The sequence below is a fragment of the Schistocerca americana genome, chromosome 2 (assembly GCF_021461395.2).
Source record: "Schistocerca americana isolate TAMUIC-IGC-003095 chromosome 2, iqSchAmer2.1, whole genome shotgun sequence".
NCBI classification, from domain to species: Eukaryota; Metazoa; Arthropoda; class Insecta; order Orthoptera; family Acrididae; genus Schistocerca; species Schistocerca americana.
Genome location: NC_060120.1, coordinates 1,016,021,941 through 1,016,040,941, shown reverse-complemented (window position 1 = coordinate 1,016,040,941; position 19,001 = coordinate 1,016,021,941). Strand labels below are relative to the sequence as shown.

The following is a 19,001-nucleotide window of genomic DNA, read 5'->3' as shown; positions in this document are numbered from 1 at the left end:
TCGCTCTACGCAAATCTCGACACTTCATCAGAAGATGGGTAGTATGACACTTCCCGAAACGTCGCGAGATATCAACACTACCACCCAGCTGGAGACCCAAGAAACCTTCAACATTATCTTAGTTTGCAAGAAGAATTTTGTGTTCCATACATTCAAACAACCCAAAATATACCAACAGGATAATTTTTCTTGTTTAGCTCTGAAAGACTTACATTTGTGGAGAATATTTTGTGAAAAACAAGCTTGGAGACAGTTAACTTATGCTCAGTTACATGAGTCTGTGTTCTATTACAGGCTATATTCTCAAACATTTTTGAAAATATTGGAAGGAGTGAAATTAGTCTGTAATAGAAAAGGTTGCCTTATTTGCAGTTTTATATGTGGATGTTACTAAAGCATATTTAAGCCTGTCATGAAATATGCTGTAATTCACAGATTGATTAAATATAGCTGAAGAGTATTCCTATCAAGTTAACACAGGGTTTTAATGTTATGCTACAAACACAGACACTTCTATGTTATTCTATAATGTTAGGGCTCAATGCAGCCACAATGATGAACAATACTATGCGATTTGGGTCTTTGTACACAGTTCAAACATCTACTCAATCATCTTCATTAATATTTTAAATTACATCTTGCAATAAAAATACTGATACAGTATAAACAAGTTAAATACAAAGACAACCTCACCTTGCACATAGGTGGAAATTTTGTCATATTATCACATTTCAAAAATGATGGCCAGATACCTTCCACATCTAGAATTCGGCAGGGGCTTACTGTAACTTTGCACATTTCCTGAAAAATATAATCATTTAAATTGTATTATTTGGTTGCTAGTTGTTATGCTTAGGAACTATTGGATTAAATGTGTACTCAATATATTTGTTAATAATGGGATTCCTAGTCTCTTTGTCTATTTTAATAACACATGTAAGAAAATCTAAGCAAGTGCCAAGTTAAACATTTCTAATGACCTGGTTTTAAAAACAATTAAAGACAATGTTGTCACTTAAAATTTTAACTAAAACAATTCTGGTGACTGTCATTCCTTTCACTCTCTCCACCGCCCCTCACTTTTCTATGTTAGTTTTCTGGCTAGTTTGATGTGGCCCACCACCACTTCCTCCCAAGTGCCAACCCATTCATCTCACAGCAGCATTTTCAACTAACGTCCTCAATTATTTGTTGGATATATTCTAATCTCTCTCTTCCCATACAAATTTTACCATCTACAGATACCCTTGGTGCCAAGAGAATTATTCCCTGTCTTAATACACGTCCTGACACCCTGTATGTGTTTTCCACACATTCATTTCCTTGCTCCAATCGGGGCCAATCAGCCGCTGTGTCATCTTTTGGCAGCGGCAACAACTGGAAGCAGTATGAAGGGGTGTGGGGTCAGCACCCAGCTCTCCCAGCCATAGTTGGTTTTACTGTCCTCAGAGCTGTTACTTCTCATTCAAGTAGCTCCTCAACTGGCATCACAAGACTAAGTGCAACCCACTCCAGTTCTCCTACTGATGAAACTCCCTGTCAACACCGGTATTTGAACCTGGGTCCTCCGCACAAGAGTTGCTGACTACTCAGCAATTGAGGCAGGTACACGCACACTTGCAGGTAGAGGCAAAAGATCTTTGACAGTAAAAATTTGAATGATTGATGAAAAAATACCATACACGTGGGAATGTTCTGCATGTACTTGTGTTTCAGTAGCACGCTGACAGCGAACCATCACCATTGGTTCAGCCACAATGTACGAGTGGGGATTACTGGTGACTGCCTCGTGGGACCAGTCATGCTTGCACGACAACTCACAGGTGAGGCATATCTCCACTTCCTGCAGGTGAATTAGCCTCCCCTGTTGGAAGGCATGCCTTTATTGTAGAAAAGGGTAATGTGACTACTACACAATAGGGCTACAGTTGACTTCCACATTTCCATGTGGAGGCATCTCAACACAATTTACCCCAACCACACGTTGAGGCTGAACCAGCGCTGATAATTCACTGCCACTATACCACTAAAACACTATTACAGACAGAGCATTCCCAATTGCCTGGTGTGTTATGTGTGCTAGTCAATCACTGAAACCCATGCTGTCAAAGATATTTTATCTCCAGTTTCAAGTAGGTTACCTCCCTCGGAACACCAGCCACATTTCCAAATGACCTTTTTTTCCAAATGACGCTCTCAAAGATCATTTCCTATCATTTGTTCCCATTTAGCAAAATCACTACGTAGTGCATAGTTCGTTATTTCCTTACCCGCACCTTCTCAAATTATACTATTTTCTTTGCTCCCTGAAAAATATCATATCAGGTTTCACTTATACTACAATTATATACAACCTCTGCTGCGAATTCAAAATCAGTTGCTGCTTTGTAAATTCAACGCAATTTTGTTCAACCCCGCACGTTGTAACAAGCTTGGATTCTCCTTGGCATGCTGTCCACGGAGCAGCCGAAATGTTGCTGGTGAAGCCTGTCCACTCCTCGATGGCTGTCCCCTTTGAAGCCATCCAGTGTGTGAGGAAGGTTCCTGTAATGATTCACTGCAAGTTTTAACTGGTTGCAAGCATCCTCACTTGGGTTCATGTCAGCAGATACGATTCATTGCTTTTGGAGAAAGGTGTTCACAAGGCAGATGAAGAGTGCCCGTACGTCATCACCTCAAAAGATGAATCCGTCATCAAAATATTGAGTGCTCAGGTGGGCAATACCTAGGAGAATCCAGTCCAATAATGCACAATTGTCAAATTATCCTAGATAGCGAGGAAGGTGACCGAAATCCCTACATGATACCTGCCCAAAATACAGCTGACTCATCTCTCTGCTGAACCTGTGAGACTGCATGCCAGGAACATCCATTGGCACTTAGCTGCCTGTACATTCTACTAAGATGATAATTGTGTGTCAGAAAAATAGTGCACTCTTTGATAAAGAGAAACAAATACCATTGTACCACAACCCATTTCAGATGTACCCTTCTCCATCTTCCTCATGCACCATCGTGCTAGAGTGTTTATACTGTTACCCATAATGGATATCTAGGCATCAAATTGATTGTGTGGAGACTGTTTCATGTTTTCTGGGCCCGACATTGCCCTTCTAGTTTTCTCCAAAATGGTAGTATGTAGTCCTTTTAAATTCTCCTTGGGGTACCTATGAGCCATAATTTCTAGATGAGACATAATTTCTAGACAGTAGTCATCAGTTGGTGGTTTTGACCATAGGTGACCACTACCAGGCAGATTTTCAACGGTCCATGTCTCACAATAACAATGAGTATTTCAATGCAGTATATGTCAATTTGATGGCCAACTTCTGTGCTGACAATCCTTCTTTATGAAAGCTGACAATTCTCATACAGCCAGAATAAAACTTTGATGCATGCTGGCATATAAAACAGTTAACATAAACTGCATTGTCCCTTTAACGACTGGAGGCAAGTGTGCTTTACTGAACTTCATTGATAATGCAGGTTTCCTTTTCCTCCTTACACAGGAGGCTGTATATAGTAATTTCCTGTGATTAAAATGACCAAAAGAGTACTGAGAAAGAGGTTATCAACCAATGTATAAGTTTATACTACAATGAAATGTGAACTGTAATAAAATGTAACAGTATTCTGAGAAGCAAACAACAATGAGAATACAGAGACACATTTTGTCACAATGAAAGAAATTTTACAAACCTGTGATGGCAGGTCCACCATTTCATTCTCACATTTTGGCATATAAAGTGCACACAGAAATGGTTGGATCACAGACCAGCACTTGGGCAGACGTCTTAACTTTTGCCACACCTGAAGCCTTTCCTGCAGAAATAAAAATGTGTTTGAACATTCAATGTCATATTGTCATTATGATTATGTTCGGCAAATTCTTTGTTAATTCTGAATACAACATGTAATGCATATTTCAGGACCCCAGAGAAAGAAAGACAAAGGCTGTATAAGTTAGGAATCATACAATTTTAAAAAAGCACACACACAGATTTAAAAGATTACAAGGTATTGGCAGCGCCTACATGGAGTTATTACATCCACATAACAATGCTCTGAAATAACTGAGAGCAATCTCCAATAAAAACATAATACTTCATTAGAAGAAGTAACATCCACCATCAAACCTCCAAACTTAAATATTATACTGGTCACAATAAAATATGAACAAAGTGGATTAAAGGTGTACCTATGAGATTAGTGGATAACCACCACTTTATAACTGGAGCATTTCCAACTGCTAGAAATATGTTAAAAATTACACTGCTGTGCAGGAAAATGTATAACCAAATACTACAAAAGACCATCAAACTTCACTTTTGTCACCATTTTCAAAGTTTTGAAAGTTACATCATACATCGCTGGTGGCTTCTTAAACATCTCAATATTCCTCCAGGTTTGGATTTCTGTGGAGGTTAAAAAGATAGGGCTATTCACACATACAGTGAGAATATACTTAACTCTTCAACAATGATAAGTAACAGACAACTCTGAAATTTTCTGTGACTTGTAACAAGCATTGGACTGTTTTGTACACAACATTGATTTGAGTATGTCACACATGACGACAACACCAGCGATACTGCGAAATAATTATACTCATATGCAAACGAAGATATAAAAAAGATGTATCACAAAAGAATTATTTGAATAGGATTGAAATCCTTATACAGCCTTTGTCTTTCTTTCTCTGGGGTCCTGAAATATGCATTACATGTGATGCATGTGCACAGGAATAAAAAAAAAAAAGGATTAAGATTTCAGAAAAATTGGATGATTTATTCAAGGAAACGAGCTTCACAAATTGAGCAAGTCAATAATGCATTGTGCAACCAATTATTTGGCTTGGTACTGATTGAGAGAGTTGTTAGATGTCCTCCTAAGGGATATCATGCCAAATTCTGTCCAAATCCTGAACTGGTTGGAGAGCCCTGCTCATAATGCTCCAAATGTTCTCAATTGAGGAGAGATATGTTGACCCTGCTGGCCCAGGTAGGGTTTGTCAAGCACAAACATAGGTATTAGAAACTCTCACTGTGTACGGGCAAACAATATCTTACTGAAATGTAAGCCCAGGATGGATTTCCATTAAGGCAACAAAATGAGGCATAGAATATCATCAACATACTGCTGTGCTGTAAGGGTGCTGTGAATGACAAAAAAGGGGGCCTATTATGAAAAGAAATGACACCCCATCACTCCTCATTGTCAGTTGGATGGCAGCAACAGTCAAGATGGACAGAATTTGGCATGGTATCCCACAGGAGGACATCCGACAAGACTTGCTCAATTTGTGAAGCTCTTACTCTTGAAAAAATCATCCAGTTTTTCTGAATTTTCAATGATCTGTTTGCCTGTACATGTGCATCACATCTACTGATTTCATCCTATTCGGGTAATTCCTTCATGATGCAAGTTTTAAAGTGTATTTCCAACAGGAAACAAATAATTTTAATCCATCATCTGACTAGTAAGCTATTGTATGCAGTATCCTCAAGGCTCCATCTTTTAAATATCTCCTTCTTTGTCTCTATATTAATGAGCTTTCATAAATTACACTGGCAGATGATTTTATTGTTTTGTATGTAGCTGATACAAATATTATGATAAACAGCTGTTAATGTCAGTTTTATTTATACTAATAAATGGTTTGCAGTTAACTAATTGTCATAAAACTTTGCAAACACCCACAAAATGCAGCTCAGCTCAGGATCTGCAAGAAATGCCCATAGCACAAAATACAAGGGTGTTCTGACAGAAGAAGTTGCCAGTGTCAAATTCTGAATATTGCAATTTGATGACAAATTCAGGTGAAGAAAAATAGCACAGAACTGCTGACATTCCAGTACTACTTTTTGTGTGTTTAGTGAATGTCATCAGGCAGATAGAAAATACAAATTAATAAAAAAATAAAAAGGAAATGGTCAAATGATCTGTGAAATGATTTTTATAAAAGTGACAAATAAAATATAAAGAAACATTTGAATGATGCATGAAGTAATGTACAGCAAATAAGGCAGATCAAATGTTTCTCAAATCTGTTTTATTTCTTAGTTTTACACAAATCATTTCACAAAACACTATCATTTTTCTCATTGTTTTTAATTTTTTTTATTGTGAAGTTCTGTTCAGAAATCACGAAATATAATATATTTTAGAGTTGATCAGTATTCTGTTATCATCAAGAGCATATAGGTCAGCAAAAAATAGAAAAGCAGAGCAGCTTCAATTTATATTACAATTAGATATTTATTTTACCTTTTCGACATGAAAGAATTCCATAATTTCTATAACAATGTAACTTTTTATGAGCAAAGTAGCTAGGCCTTGAAAGGAGGAACTTCTTCGCTCTTCATTTACATAGTAGCAGCAGGTCTTTGTGAAATATCTCAATTTTCCCTCAAATCACTGATTAAGTTTTCTTGATTACTCTGATTAATTTCAGACAATTAAATCTTTTTAGCAAAACTAGACCTCAGGCTGGTCACTTTAATTCGATACTCCACCTGTCCATTTCTCACTCCTCATGTGACTATGAAAATTTGGATAAAAACCCATTATCTAATTCATAGGGAGTCGTCATGGTTTTGTCACACTCAAACATATGTTAAAAATCTTGGCATATTTTTGTTTTATAATGTTATACACTATCATATTTCCAGGTAACTTCTCAAGCCAAATTTCTCTGAAAAAAAGTAATATGACTTATGAAACTTCCTGGCAGATTAAAACTGTGTGCCCGACCGAGACTCAAACTCGGGACCTTTGCCTTTCGCGGGCAAGTGCTCTACCAACTGAGCTACCGAAGCACGACTCACGCCCGGTACTCACAGCTTTACTTCTGCCAGTACCTCGTCTCCTACCTTCCAAACTTTACAGAAGCTCTCCTGCAAACCTTGCAGAACTAGCACTCCTGAAAGAAAGGATATTGCGGAGACATGGCTTAGCCACAGCCTGGGGGATGTTTCCAGAATGAGATCTCATTCTGGAATATGACTTACTTCAGACGTGGATACAAAAACATGCTGCAGAAAGATATTCAGTGGACTGGACACACTAAAAGTTGCTTCAAAATATATTTATCCCCTAATGAACATGCACTAGAGAACATTTTCCTTTTTCTCCACCAAAATCTCAGTCCACGAAATGAAAATGTGGAATAGGAAGGAACTACACAAGGACTCAATTTTGTTTGAAAAGATATTCATTGCTCAGGAATGCAAGGTGTAAATAACTTACTATAAACAATAAAAAACAGATAAAGTACAGTTTGAGATGAGCTAGAAGGACTAATTGATGGACAGTTTCCAATTTATTGATGAATTTCCTTGGAGATAATCTGATGTATGTATCAGTAATATCCCTGTAGACACGTAATACATGTAATACAAGTCTCTGTGCATCTTAAGTGAAGTAATATGGTCAGTATAAGTAACTGTTGTAAATTATTGTCATTTGATGCCAATTGGCTAAACAATATGGGAATTACTTTACACATTTTGTGATGTATATATTTAAATGTTTGGACAATTATTTTATTAATTAGTAAAAGAAACTGAGTTAATATGTAATACTTTGTTGGACTCCTTAATGGGTGGTTCTGGTCGAGAACAATGAAAAAATGGATTTCTTTTTTACATTATTTGCGTCCCCGAGGAATGTATATTATGCCTGCAAAAGGATTTTTTTTATTTTGAAAGTATTTTATAAGTTACAGCTTTTTGAACAGAAGTTGGCATCAACTGAATTATAGGCACCTGTACGTGCTTGATGAATTAGTTCAGGAAAACATTTGACCAATTTTGTCCAATGAAAATTACTTAAAAGATGCAGTAATGCTAGTACACAAAATGACAAGAGCTTCAATGTGTGCATTTGGAAACTGGTACCAAAACATTTTCATTGTGGAGCAAAAACTGTTGAAATAGCAGTATATACAGGGTGGTCAGAAACAGTCTGAAAAGCTTGTTACTGTGTTGCAGGGAGGTTCTGCTGAGAAATACTTGTTAAGAAAAAAATTTGATATGTTGTGCCATTTCCAAGTTAATGAGCACTTAAGTTAGCCAATCTAGCCATTGCACGTACAAATTCAAGCCCCCTACCTGAGAGAAACATGTTCTTTATTTGGTTTCCTGAAACTGAACAAGGGAGTGATAAAAAAGTTGATCTAGAATGGTGCTAAGAGTCAAACTCTAGCAGTCTCACGCAATATCATCTATGTTATAAGAACAACTGAAACTAATTCTAATTTCTTCCTTAATTATTATTCTCAGAACAACCAACTTCGCAAGACCCTCACAAACTTTTCACACTGTTTATGACCACCCTGCATAGCATCAGGTATATTCACCAAAGGCATTCATCTGTTCTGAAGACTATGAGTGCATCAGGAATCATCGTAGGGGCAAAATACAAATGCTTTGCGGGGTTATCTGACAGAAAATGGATGGCCACCGTGATGCAATGAATGTCTCAGTTTGTTGAAAGAGCCTCGTTGAAAAAAAAAAAAAAAAAAAAAAAAAAAAAAAAAAAAAAAAAAAAAAAAAAAAAAAAATACAGCACCAAGTTCAGAACCAGAGCATTTTTGAGGAAGAGGAAAGATGGGTCTATTGTTCTGGGATCAAAGATTAACTGTAAGTTTTGAAACTTTTTTTTTTATTTAGACTTTAAATGTGTTGTTCTCAAAATAACATCTTTCAATGTTTGAGACACTTCAGAGCCCCCTCAGATTAACTGATCAACTGGTTTTTGTTTTAAGTGTAAGAAAATTATATTTGGTGGGCCTTAGCAAGAGCTGCTTTTTGTATTTGAATTTTAAATATATTTTTTAAACATCTGAACTTGCCGGGAAATTGACATGTTTTTCATATAGCTCTTCTCCCTTTACCCTCCGATGTACTTTTCATAATCTCATTACGATTGCCCCAAAATACATTCTAATTAAGTAATTTTCTGTTTTTATTGATTTCAGAAACAGTCATATGTCTGCGCAACACTTCGCACACACCAGGATGTGACGTGAGGCGCATACCTTGACAAGTGCTGCAGCCGTCCTTTTTAATTTGTTATGAGACCAAAAGTTTTCATACACGGATGTATGTCTAATAAAGTAGTAAAACCCTCATTTTAATAAAAACAATGCTTGTACAAAAAAAATTCTAAACTTTACCCATTTTTTATGCTTCTTGATCAGGACCTCCCCATAAGGGCCACTTCACTTAAGATAAGTGAGTAACATTAAATCTGTTGTTGAAAAGTAAGACAAATCTTGTGTAAAAAAAATTAAGTCTGTATCATGTTTCTTTGCTATATTCCACATCCTCACAATGTGCTTACTAACCGAAAAATTCATTTAGTTTAATCTTTCTCTGATTCACGTTACTTAGCAGGTGCGCAGTGTGTTGGAAAACAGGTAATTCATCAAAAAGCACATTACTTCAGCACTGCACAAGGTAACAACTAATGACGTCAAATACTTACAGATAGCAACTGCTGTACCATTGTATTTCTAAATCAATTTTTTTATGACACAGTTGTTAAAACATGGTGGGTACTCAACATGAATGGTTTCAATAAATCTTAGATACTGTTTTCACCTAGTTTTTGCAGTTCAGGCAATTACATTCACTTGTATATTATTGCTGTTATATGTGCCTACGCACCATTCATGAATCATCTGCATTTGTGTGGTTGCTTTCCCTCTTTTTTGTTTGTAAATTATTTGCAATAAATGGTCTAACAGTTTGGACGACAAAGCGTTGTAGTGTGTACACAAACTTCCACTTCTTTTCCGAGATGACTTACTTGACATGCTTGGCCAACCTTCCTTTCTGGTTAGCAGGCTGCTGCAAACTCTCTTTCACTTCCTCTCCGAAGTATGCTGCTAGGACAGGTATTTCTTAAGATTCTTTCTACTTATAAAAATAAGTAGACATACCAATATAATAGAGGGAAACATTCCACGTGGGAAAAATATATCTAAAAACAAAGATGATGTGACTTACCAAACGAAAGTGCTGGCAGGTCGATAGACACACAAACAAACACAAACATACACACAAAATTCAAGCTTTCACAACAAACTGTTGCCTCATCAGGAAAGAGGGAAGGAGAGGGAAAGACGAAAGGATGTGGGTTTTAAGGGAGAGGGTAAGGAGTCATTCCAATCCCGGGAGCGGAAAGACTTACCTTAGGGGGAAAAAAGGACGGGTATACACTCGCACACACACACATATCCATCCACACATATACAGACACAAGCAGACATAAAACCCACATCCTTTCGTCTTTCCCTCTCCTTCCCTCTTTCCTGATGAGGCAACAGTTTGTTGCGAAAGCTTGAATTTTGTGTGTATGTTTGTGTTTGTTTGTGTGTCTATCTACCTGCCAGCACTTTCGTTTGGTAAGTCACATCATCTTTGTAAGTAGACATACCAAGTTTCATTTGCTTCAATTAACGATGTATATTTTAACTTCATACATTTTACAAATTCCACACTTCACATAAATAAATACTGTTTTGTAAGCCTCTCGTGTCTCCAAGCATTAGAAAGGAAATAAGTTACATATGAGAGAAAGTTGGCTTAACAACCATGTCCATTCTCAACATGAAACAGAAGACACGTCTTCCCTTCACTAAGGCTAAGACAAAAGCTTTCAATGGTTCTTTTTCAACTGTTCACGTTACTATAACAATGGTCAAAACACAATTAGAACAGAATAGCATAAACACTACATGGTTCTTCTATCCACTTCCACTACCCTTTCATGGATCAACTGACAAGTACTTGTTGATGCAGTTCGACCGCCACGTCTACATTCTGCTCGCGACTCATTTCCAACCTGCACACACAAAGATGTGACACGCAGAAGGTAGGATTCCACTCTCTTGCACTCATATCTAAAATATCGTGTGTTCGAGACGGTAGAAGGCCAAGTGGTTCTAGAGTTTTCGCAGAAATTCTCAAATCACTACAACGGTAGGTTACAGTTTAATGATTTTTACATAAATGGTCACAGTAGATAAGAAACTCAAATTCACTGAGACAGAAACTGAAGCTGCATGTGAGACTGTTTGGGCAAGAGTCAGTATCAGGGATGGGCATAAAATGATAACTGAATCCTCTATCACCCAGTAGACTCATCTCCTGATGTAACCAAAAACTTTAGAGAAAACTGCAGTTCACTTAAGTTCCCCAATCATACTATAATCATCATAGAAGACTTTAATCATTCAACAATTAACTGGGAAAATTAGAGTTTTGTTAGTGGTAGGTGTGGTAAGACATCCTGTGAAACATTTCTAAAGGCCTTCTCTGAAAAGTACTTAGAACTGATAGGTAGGAACCCCACTCATGATAGGAATATATTCGATCTGATGGCAACAAATAGAGGATGTCCACATCGAAACTGGTATCAGTGACCATGGAGCAGTTGTGGCAAAAATGATGAGCAAAGTTAAAGGAAAACTAAAATACGCAGATATATATGTTCAGTAAACTAGATAAAAAAATCAATTTAGTGTCATATCTCAATGAGGAACTTGAAACTTTCAGCACAGGGCAGGAGTATGTAGAAGAATTCTGGCTCATGCACTGGATTTTATGTACTCAGTAGAACAGTTCATAATGGGAGGGAACCTCCATGGTATACAGTCACTGTAAAGAAACTTCTAAAGAAACAGAGTACTGTGTAACAGATATAAAACAAAGTGTGGGGCTGTAGATAGAGAGATGCGAATGAAATGCCTCTGCCTGTCGAGAGAGCAATGCATGATGCCTTCAATGACTACTGTAGCAGAATAATGTCAAATGGTATTTCACAAAACCCAAAGAAATTCTGGTCATAGGTAAAGGCTATTAGTGGCACCAAGTTAGTGTCCAGCCCCTAGCAAATGACACAGGAACTGAAACTGGAGATAGCAAAGCAAAAGCTGAAATGCTTAACTCTGTTTTCAAATGTTCCTTTACAAAGGAAAACAAGAGAACTGGCCCAATTTAATCCTTGTACCACTGAAAAGATGAATGAAATAAGAATTAGTATCAGTGGTGTTGAGAAACAGCTGAAATCATTAAAATTGAACACAGCTCCAGGGCCTGATTCAATTCCTGTCAGATTCTAGACTGAATTTGTGGCGGAGTTAGCCCCTCTTCTAACTACAATTTGCTGTAGATCCCTCGAACAAAAAACCATGCACAATTTCTTTGGAAAAAAAAGCATAGGTCACGCCTGTCTACAAGAAGGATAGTAGAAGTGGTCCAAAAAACTATCATCCAACATTCTTGACATCAATTTGTTGTAAAATCTTAGAAGATATTCTGAGCTCAAACATAATGAGGTATCTTGAAAAGATTTACCTCCTCAATGCCAACCAGCATGGATTCTGAAAACATAGATCACATGAAACCCAACTCACACTTTCCTTACGTGACATACTGAAAGTTTTGGATCAAGGTACTCAAGTAGATGCAGTATTCCTGATTTCCAAAAATCATTTGACTCAGTACCACACTTATGCTTATTGTCAAAAGTACAATCATATGGGATATCAAGTGAAATTTGTGACTGGATTGAGGGCTTTTTGGCAGTGCGGACACAGGATTATCTAGTATGGAGACTCATCATTAGATATAGAAGGTTTGTGGGACCCATATCAAATAGGACTAACAGGGGATACTGAACACATACGGAGAAGGGCATCACGAATAGTCACAAGTTTGTTTCATCCGTGCAGAGTATCACAGAGATACTGAAGGAACTGAACTGGAAGACTCTTGAAGATAGAAATAAACTATTCCGAGAAAGTCTATTAATAAAGTTCCAAGAATGGCCTTTAAATTATGATTCTAGGGATATACTATAAACCCCTATGTACGTCTTACATAGACATCATGAGGAAAAATAAAAATAATTACTGCACGCACAGAGACATTCAAACAATCATTCTTCCTGCGCTCTGTATGTTAATGAAATGAGAAGAAATAATAATAACTGATTCAATGGGACGTACCCTCTGCCATGCACTCACAGTGGCTTGCAGAGTATACATGTAGATGTAGAATGGTCAAGGTCAGTAGATACGGAGCTGCATCTCTGTTGGGAAGGGATGGTAAAAGTAATTGCAAATGGTTTGAAGCAATTAACTGAAGCAACCGTCCCAGCATTTGCTTGAAGTGTTTTACGGAAACCCATGAAAACCTACACCTGGATCACCACACAAGAATTTGTGTATTGCTCCTGCTGTATACGAATCCCAAGTCTTAATTACTGCTGGTGGTCTGTAATAAACTGAAGGATGCAATGGCATGCTGCCTCCAGTAATACAACAACAATCTTTGAATTTGCTCTTCTGTCACATTCCAAGAACGTGGCTCCCACTAAACAGAATGTTGAAAATGCTGAACCTTGCAGTAGCAGTCATCAGCTTTGATCAATGATATTATGGCATCAAAATGGCAGTTATTCATAATAATCAAAAACGTAATATGTAACTAATGGTTTTTGGAGGTTTATGGTAGGGACAAAACACTGATATGCACCAGCCACATATGAAAAACAACCAAAAGCAAAGAATTTAATCAAACTCTCACCAAATAAAACTATCAGATTAAAGTTGGTACCATTACCTTCAGTTAAATTACACAGCTAAACTGAACTCTGAAACAATCCACCAACCATGTAACTACACTTATTGCAAAAAACACAACCAAATAACATGCCTGTGTTGATATAAAGCTGGCATCAATAGCTTTAATTAGCCTATTCGTTACATTGAACTTTGCATATTGGCCAACCAAGTGACACCAACTATCGCATGTATGTGTGTGATCTGCATATCATCCTAAATCTCTGAATCGATTTCAGCCAGCCTTGGTATACATAATAACTATTGCCTGGAAAGAAGTACTGTGGGGGTAAGAATCACTTCCCATGGGGGAGGGGGGGATGAAAACACTTCAATTTACCTATATAACGACACTACGTGATATTTACTGAAAAAAATAACAAGACATTCATCACAGTTCTTAAGCCTGAATAAAAACAACCATACACAAATAAACATATAGGATTGTTGATGCTCTTCACAAGTATGTAGCTGGATTTCATTGTCCTGACAACACGATATTTCGTCAGGTGAGATTGCAAGTGCACAATCACACCGGGACTGAGATAACATCAGATACAGCAGCTCCTTTCATACCTTGGGAACAGGCTACTGCACGTATGCAAGATGCAAAAGGGCTGCCCCCTGTGAAGCAAAAAATTGTAGTGGCACCAGTCGTAGAAACTAACAAAAGCAATGAATCTCAAGATGCTGGCAGTCGAAAACCACACCACTGTTGTTTTATATTTGATAAATAGGATTCCAAATTTTGCTTAAAGGAACAGCTTTATCTCTGTTAATAATGTCATTGGATAATTTTATTTTGATGGATTCCATAAGTACACAATCCCAGTAATGGGATCTGGAGCAATAATTTCAGTCTCTTTAAATGAGATATTTGCTGTTCATTGAGGTAATGTCCAGCAATGGCAGATTTTTCAAGCTGGAACAAATAAGTGACTTTGACGTTCCACACATCAGTCATGAACCGTATGAATAGTCTGTCCAATATATGTCTTTCCCCAATGACACGGAATTTTATATACTTCAGGCTTCCTCAATACTAAAACATCTTTAACAGATCTAAGAAAGGCTGTAGTTTTGGCCAAAGCAAAAGGATACTTAATATTGTATTTTCTGAGGACTCTTGAAATTTTGAAGAAATACTTCCCAGAAACGGTGAAAAAGCAATATTTTTTTGCAAGTGTCTATTGTTGATTCACATGGTGGTCCAAATTGAAAAGCACAAAATAATTTGCTAATAAGTGTATCCATTTTGCCTGAAAAGAACCCTAAGCTAATCCAGTTCCTGTGCCAAATTATGAGGATCCAAAATAGCATAAGCTGTCTTGATCAGTGTACATTGAGCTCTCATGCACTGATCTGGCAGATGACCACTAGTAGCTTGGAAGTAGCGGTTCGGGTGCTTAAGTTTACATTCTACACTGTGTCCCATTTTCTTTTTTGTGTACTAAAACACCCAAAAAATGTAATTTACCATCTTTTTTAATTTCAACTGAAAATTTGTTGCATGGATGAAGGCAGTTGAAATTACCCAAAAACCGATGAAGAGCTTCCATTCCATGTGGCTGCATACTCATGAAGTGCATCAACATTTGTTACAGGAGAAAAATCTATGTAATCACAAACCCAAAGGATGTTTACAAATCCCAATCTCATAAGAACAGAACCAAACTGATAACAAAGTATGTTAATGCAACAATGTCACAGATGGCAAGTCTCAATTTTTCAAACCAAATGCCACTCCGAACAGACCTCCAAACATGGTCTTCCCAACACTGCCACATACAGTAAATCCATTGCTCATACAAGATGTAGCAACAACAACAATTTTCATCATCTTCCCACATTTGTAGCATTTCAAATAGTCACTTAACAATCCATAACTTAGAAGAAAATCTGTGGAAGACACCCTATCAAATTTCTTTTTTCGTACAACATACAACTGTTATTCTTAGCTGTCAGTTCCATGTCAGATAACCATCCACAAATGATGAAATGAAAATTAGGAATAACAACTACTTACTTTGTCTAATTTATGGCCATATGACATTAAAATCCACATAATACTCTGAACATCTTGAAACTGCTGATGCAAACAAATAAATTCAGAAAGTTCTAACATGGCTGAGAAATAATTATTCATTGCCTTTCTAAACTATTTCAGCCAAGGCCTTCACACAATCATTATTAGTGAAGAGGAAGGAGAAAGATTAGGGTTTCACAAACAATCAATGACGCGGTCATTAGTGACAGAGCACAATCTCAGCAGGGGAAGGAAAGTTTCCATGCCCTTCATAAAGGAACCATCCTGACATTTGTCTGAAGTAACTTACGGAAATTGTGGGAAATCTACATCTGGATGACTGAACGGGGGTCTCTCAAACTCAATTCTACTAGAAATAAACAATAAAAATTACTCTGTCGACATTTCCTATGATGTTACCAAGGCACCCATGCTTTTTGCATGTTTACTTACTGGTACTTATATTTATGTATATAAGCTGCTTTCCGGCTTTTCTTTTCTGTCCATGTAAAATGAAATGTGCCAGCTAAACCCCTTCAAAAACCTAGGTCCTAAAACTTCACAAAAAAATGTAACGTGCTTTTTGTGTTAACTGTATCAAAACATGCAAATAAGTATTGATATACTGTGTATTTTTGAGCATTAAGTGCTGCAAGAAACATATTTTGTGCAACAGTCAGGAAGCAGTTCATGGTCTTGTGGCTAGTGTTGCTGACTCTCGATTGACTCACAGCAAGGTCAGAGATTTTTTCACTTGAGAGACTGTGTGTGTGTGTGTGTGTGTGTGTGTGTGTGTGTGTGTGTGTGCGCGCGTGTGTGTGTGCGCGCGCGTGTGTGCGCGCGCGTGGTTTTCTTTTTTTTTTTTTTTTTTGTCCTCGTAATTCCATCATCACTGACAAACAAGTTGCCAAAGTACTTTCAAATAAAGTGACTTGTATCATGTGGCTGAGCTTCCCGGAAGGGGACTCTTGACCAAAACGGTCTTACGCATATTCCAGTTTTTTTTTTTTAATAGCATCAGTTGCAATCTACAATTGTGCTTATTAGAATTTTAGCAGTATTCAAAAAAGGTGATCACACCAAATTTTAAGTATACATTTTCGTCAATAAACACACAATCTCGAGTACTTTTAAAAGTTTTGAATACTGTGCACAGCATATTTTGTAGTATATCAGTGGCTGTGATTTACAGTTACTATAAAACATACTGTGTTACATTTACCTTTCCCTTTAATCAAGAGACTGTATTGTCTTCACTTATAGTAAATTAACACTATTTTCAAATTTGTTAGTGTCTGCAATTTAAGTAAAGTTTCAGGAAATCAGTAACTTTTATATCAGGTTTTTTGCTTTCTTAAAAGAAATCTCTATGTGGGTGTTAATCACAGCAGCTTGTAAGAGGAACAAGTAATACTGGAATTAAAAGAGAATCTAGAAGCTAAAGTTAGAATTATTTGTCTACTGCTCTGTAAAATTCCATGATTTCGTACAGAGATTACAGCACCACAAAAAAGTTGGCACTGCGAATCAACACCACAGACATTAGCGGGGCCTCGCTGCAATCCACAACAGCCAATGGGAGGCACTCCAGAAGACCATGCCTCCCTCTCAGCATAGCAGTGCCCCCACGCTGAGGTCAATAGTGCGAGCACTGAAGAACTCTTCCCTGTTCATAACCTCATCTGAAGGAGTCAACATCACAGTGTATTATGGTATTAGGGTAGTCTTTGAAGTTTGGTAACTTTAATTATGTGTATTTAATGCGTGGAAACAGAATTGTTTTATGCATTATCAGTCAGTCCTGTATTTTATGCTGTGCCAATTTTTGAACACGACAATTTTAATTTTCAACATTACACTGCTTTGATCATAACATAAAGACCATAATTAAAAAAAGAAAGTGTTTGAAATAATTACTGGCTCAGAATCTTCATCTGAGCTAGATCTCTGTTATCAGTTATAATGCTAGTTATTAATGTACAAGACCACATCAAAATAGTGGCAGAACTTTTCAGCCATACTTCACAAGCCAATGTACAGTGCATGGCAGAGGGAAATTTCTACCAATATTAGTATGTTTCTGCCCTACTTAGTTAGCATATGGATTGTGGGAAACAAATGACCAACTATCTTCCTCCACAGGTACACAGTCGATCATTTGCTTCCCACAATACATTGCTAACTACATGAGGCAGAAACCATGAAGGAATTATCTTAATGGGATGGAAATCGATAGATGTTATGTATCTGTACAGACAAACAAATGATACAATTTCAGAAAAATTGAATGATTTATTCAAGAGAAAGAGCATCATGTATTACGCAAGTAAATAGTGCATTGGTCCACATCTGGCCCTTATGCATGCAATTGATATCTTGGCATTGATTGACAGAACTGATGGATGTCCAGCTGAGGGATATTATGCCAAATTCTGTCCAATTGGCATGTTACATTGCCAAAATCCTGAGATGATTGGAGGGCCCTGCCCATAATGCTCCTAATATTCTCAATTTGGGAAAGATCCAGTGACCTTGCTGGCCAAGGTAGGATTTGATAAGCACAATGACAAGCAATAGAAATTCTCACCATGTGTGAGCAGGCATTATCTTGCTGAAATGTAAGTCCAGAATCACTTCCCACGAAGGGTAACAAAATGGGGCATAGAATATTGTCGACGTTTCGCTGTGCTGCAAGGGTGCTGCAGATGACAACCGAAGGGATCTTGCTATGAAAAGAAATCATCACTCCTGGTTGTAAGGCCGCCTGCGGGTGACAGTGAGATTGGGATCCCACTGCTGTCGAGGGCATCTCCAGACACATCTTCACCCTGGAAGCTCATCGATTGGAGTAGTCTTCTGTGATGAGTCCTGCTTTAAAATGAGCATCAATGACCAGTGAAGACATGCCTGGAGATGCCCCAGACAGCAGTGGCCTACTAGTCTGACTGACACTCACCATAAAGCCCGACAACTGTGGGTAATGGTCTGGAGTGTCATGTATTTTCATAGCCGGAGCACTAGTTGTCATCAGTGGCACCCTTACAGCACAGCAGTATGTCAACAATATTGTACGCCCCGTATTGTTGCCATTCATGGCAACCCATCCTGGGTGTATATTTCAGCTAGATAATGCACCCACACACACCATAAGAGTTTATAGTGCTCGTCTTCATGCTTATCAAACCCTTGCTTGGCCAGTGAGGTCGTCGGATGTCTCTCCAATTAAGAATGTCTGTAGCATTATGAGCAGGGCCCTCCAACCATATCAGGATTTTGATGAAATAATGTTCAGTTGGTCATAATTTGACACAATACCCCCTAGGAAGACATCCAACAACTCTA

At 37.6% G+C, this 19,001-nt stretch overlaps 1 protein-coding gene across 1 annotated transcript in view; it reads right to left on the bottom strand.

Moving 5' to 3' along the window:
* LOC124596424 (smoothened homolog) overlaps nt 1-19,001 on the bottom strand; it is a 131,325-nt gene that overhangs the window by 96,300 nt on the left and 16,024 nt on the right. The window contains exons 2-3 of the mRNA XM_047135555.1: nt 3,700-3,822; nt 694-801 (exon numbers count right to left, since the gene is read on the bottom strand). Of these exons, the coding sequence (XP_046991511.1) occupies nt 694-801; nt 3,700-3,822 (231 nt within the window). The remainder of the gene's footprint in view (nt 1-693; nt 802-3,699; nt 3,823-19,001) is intronic.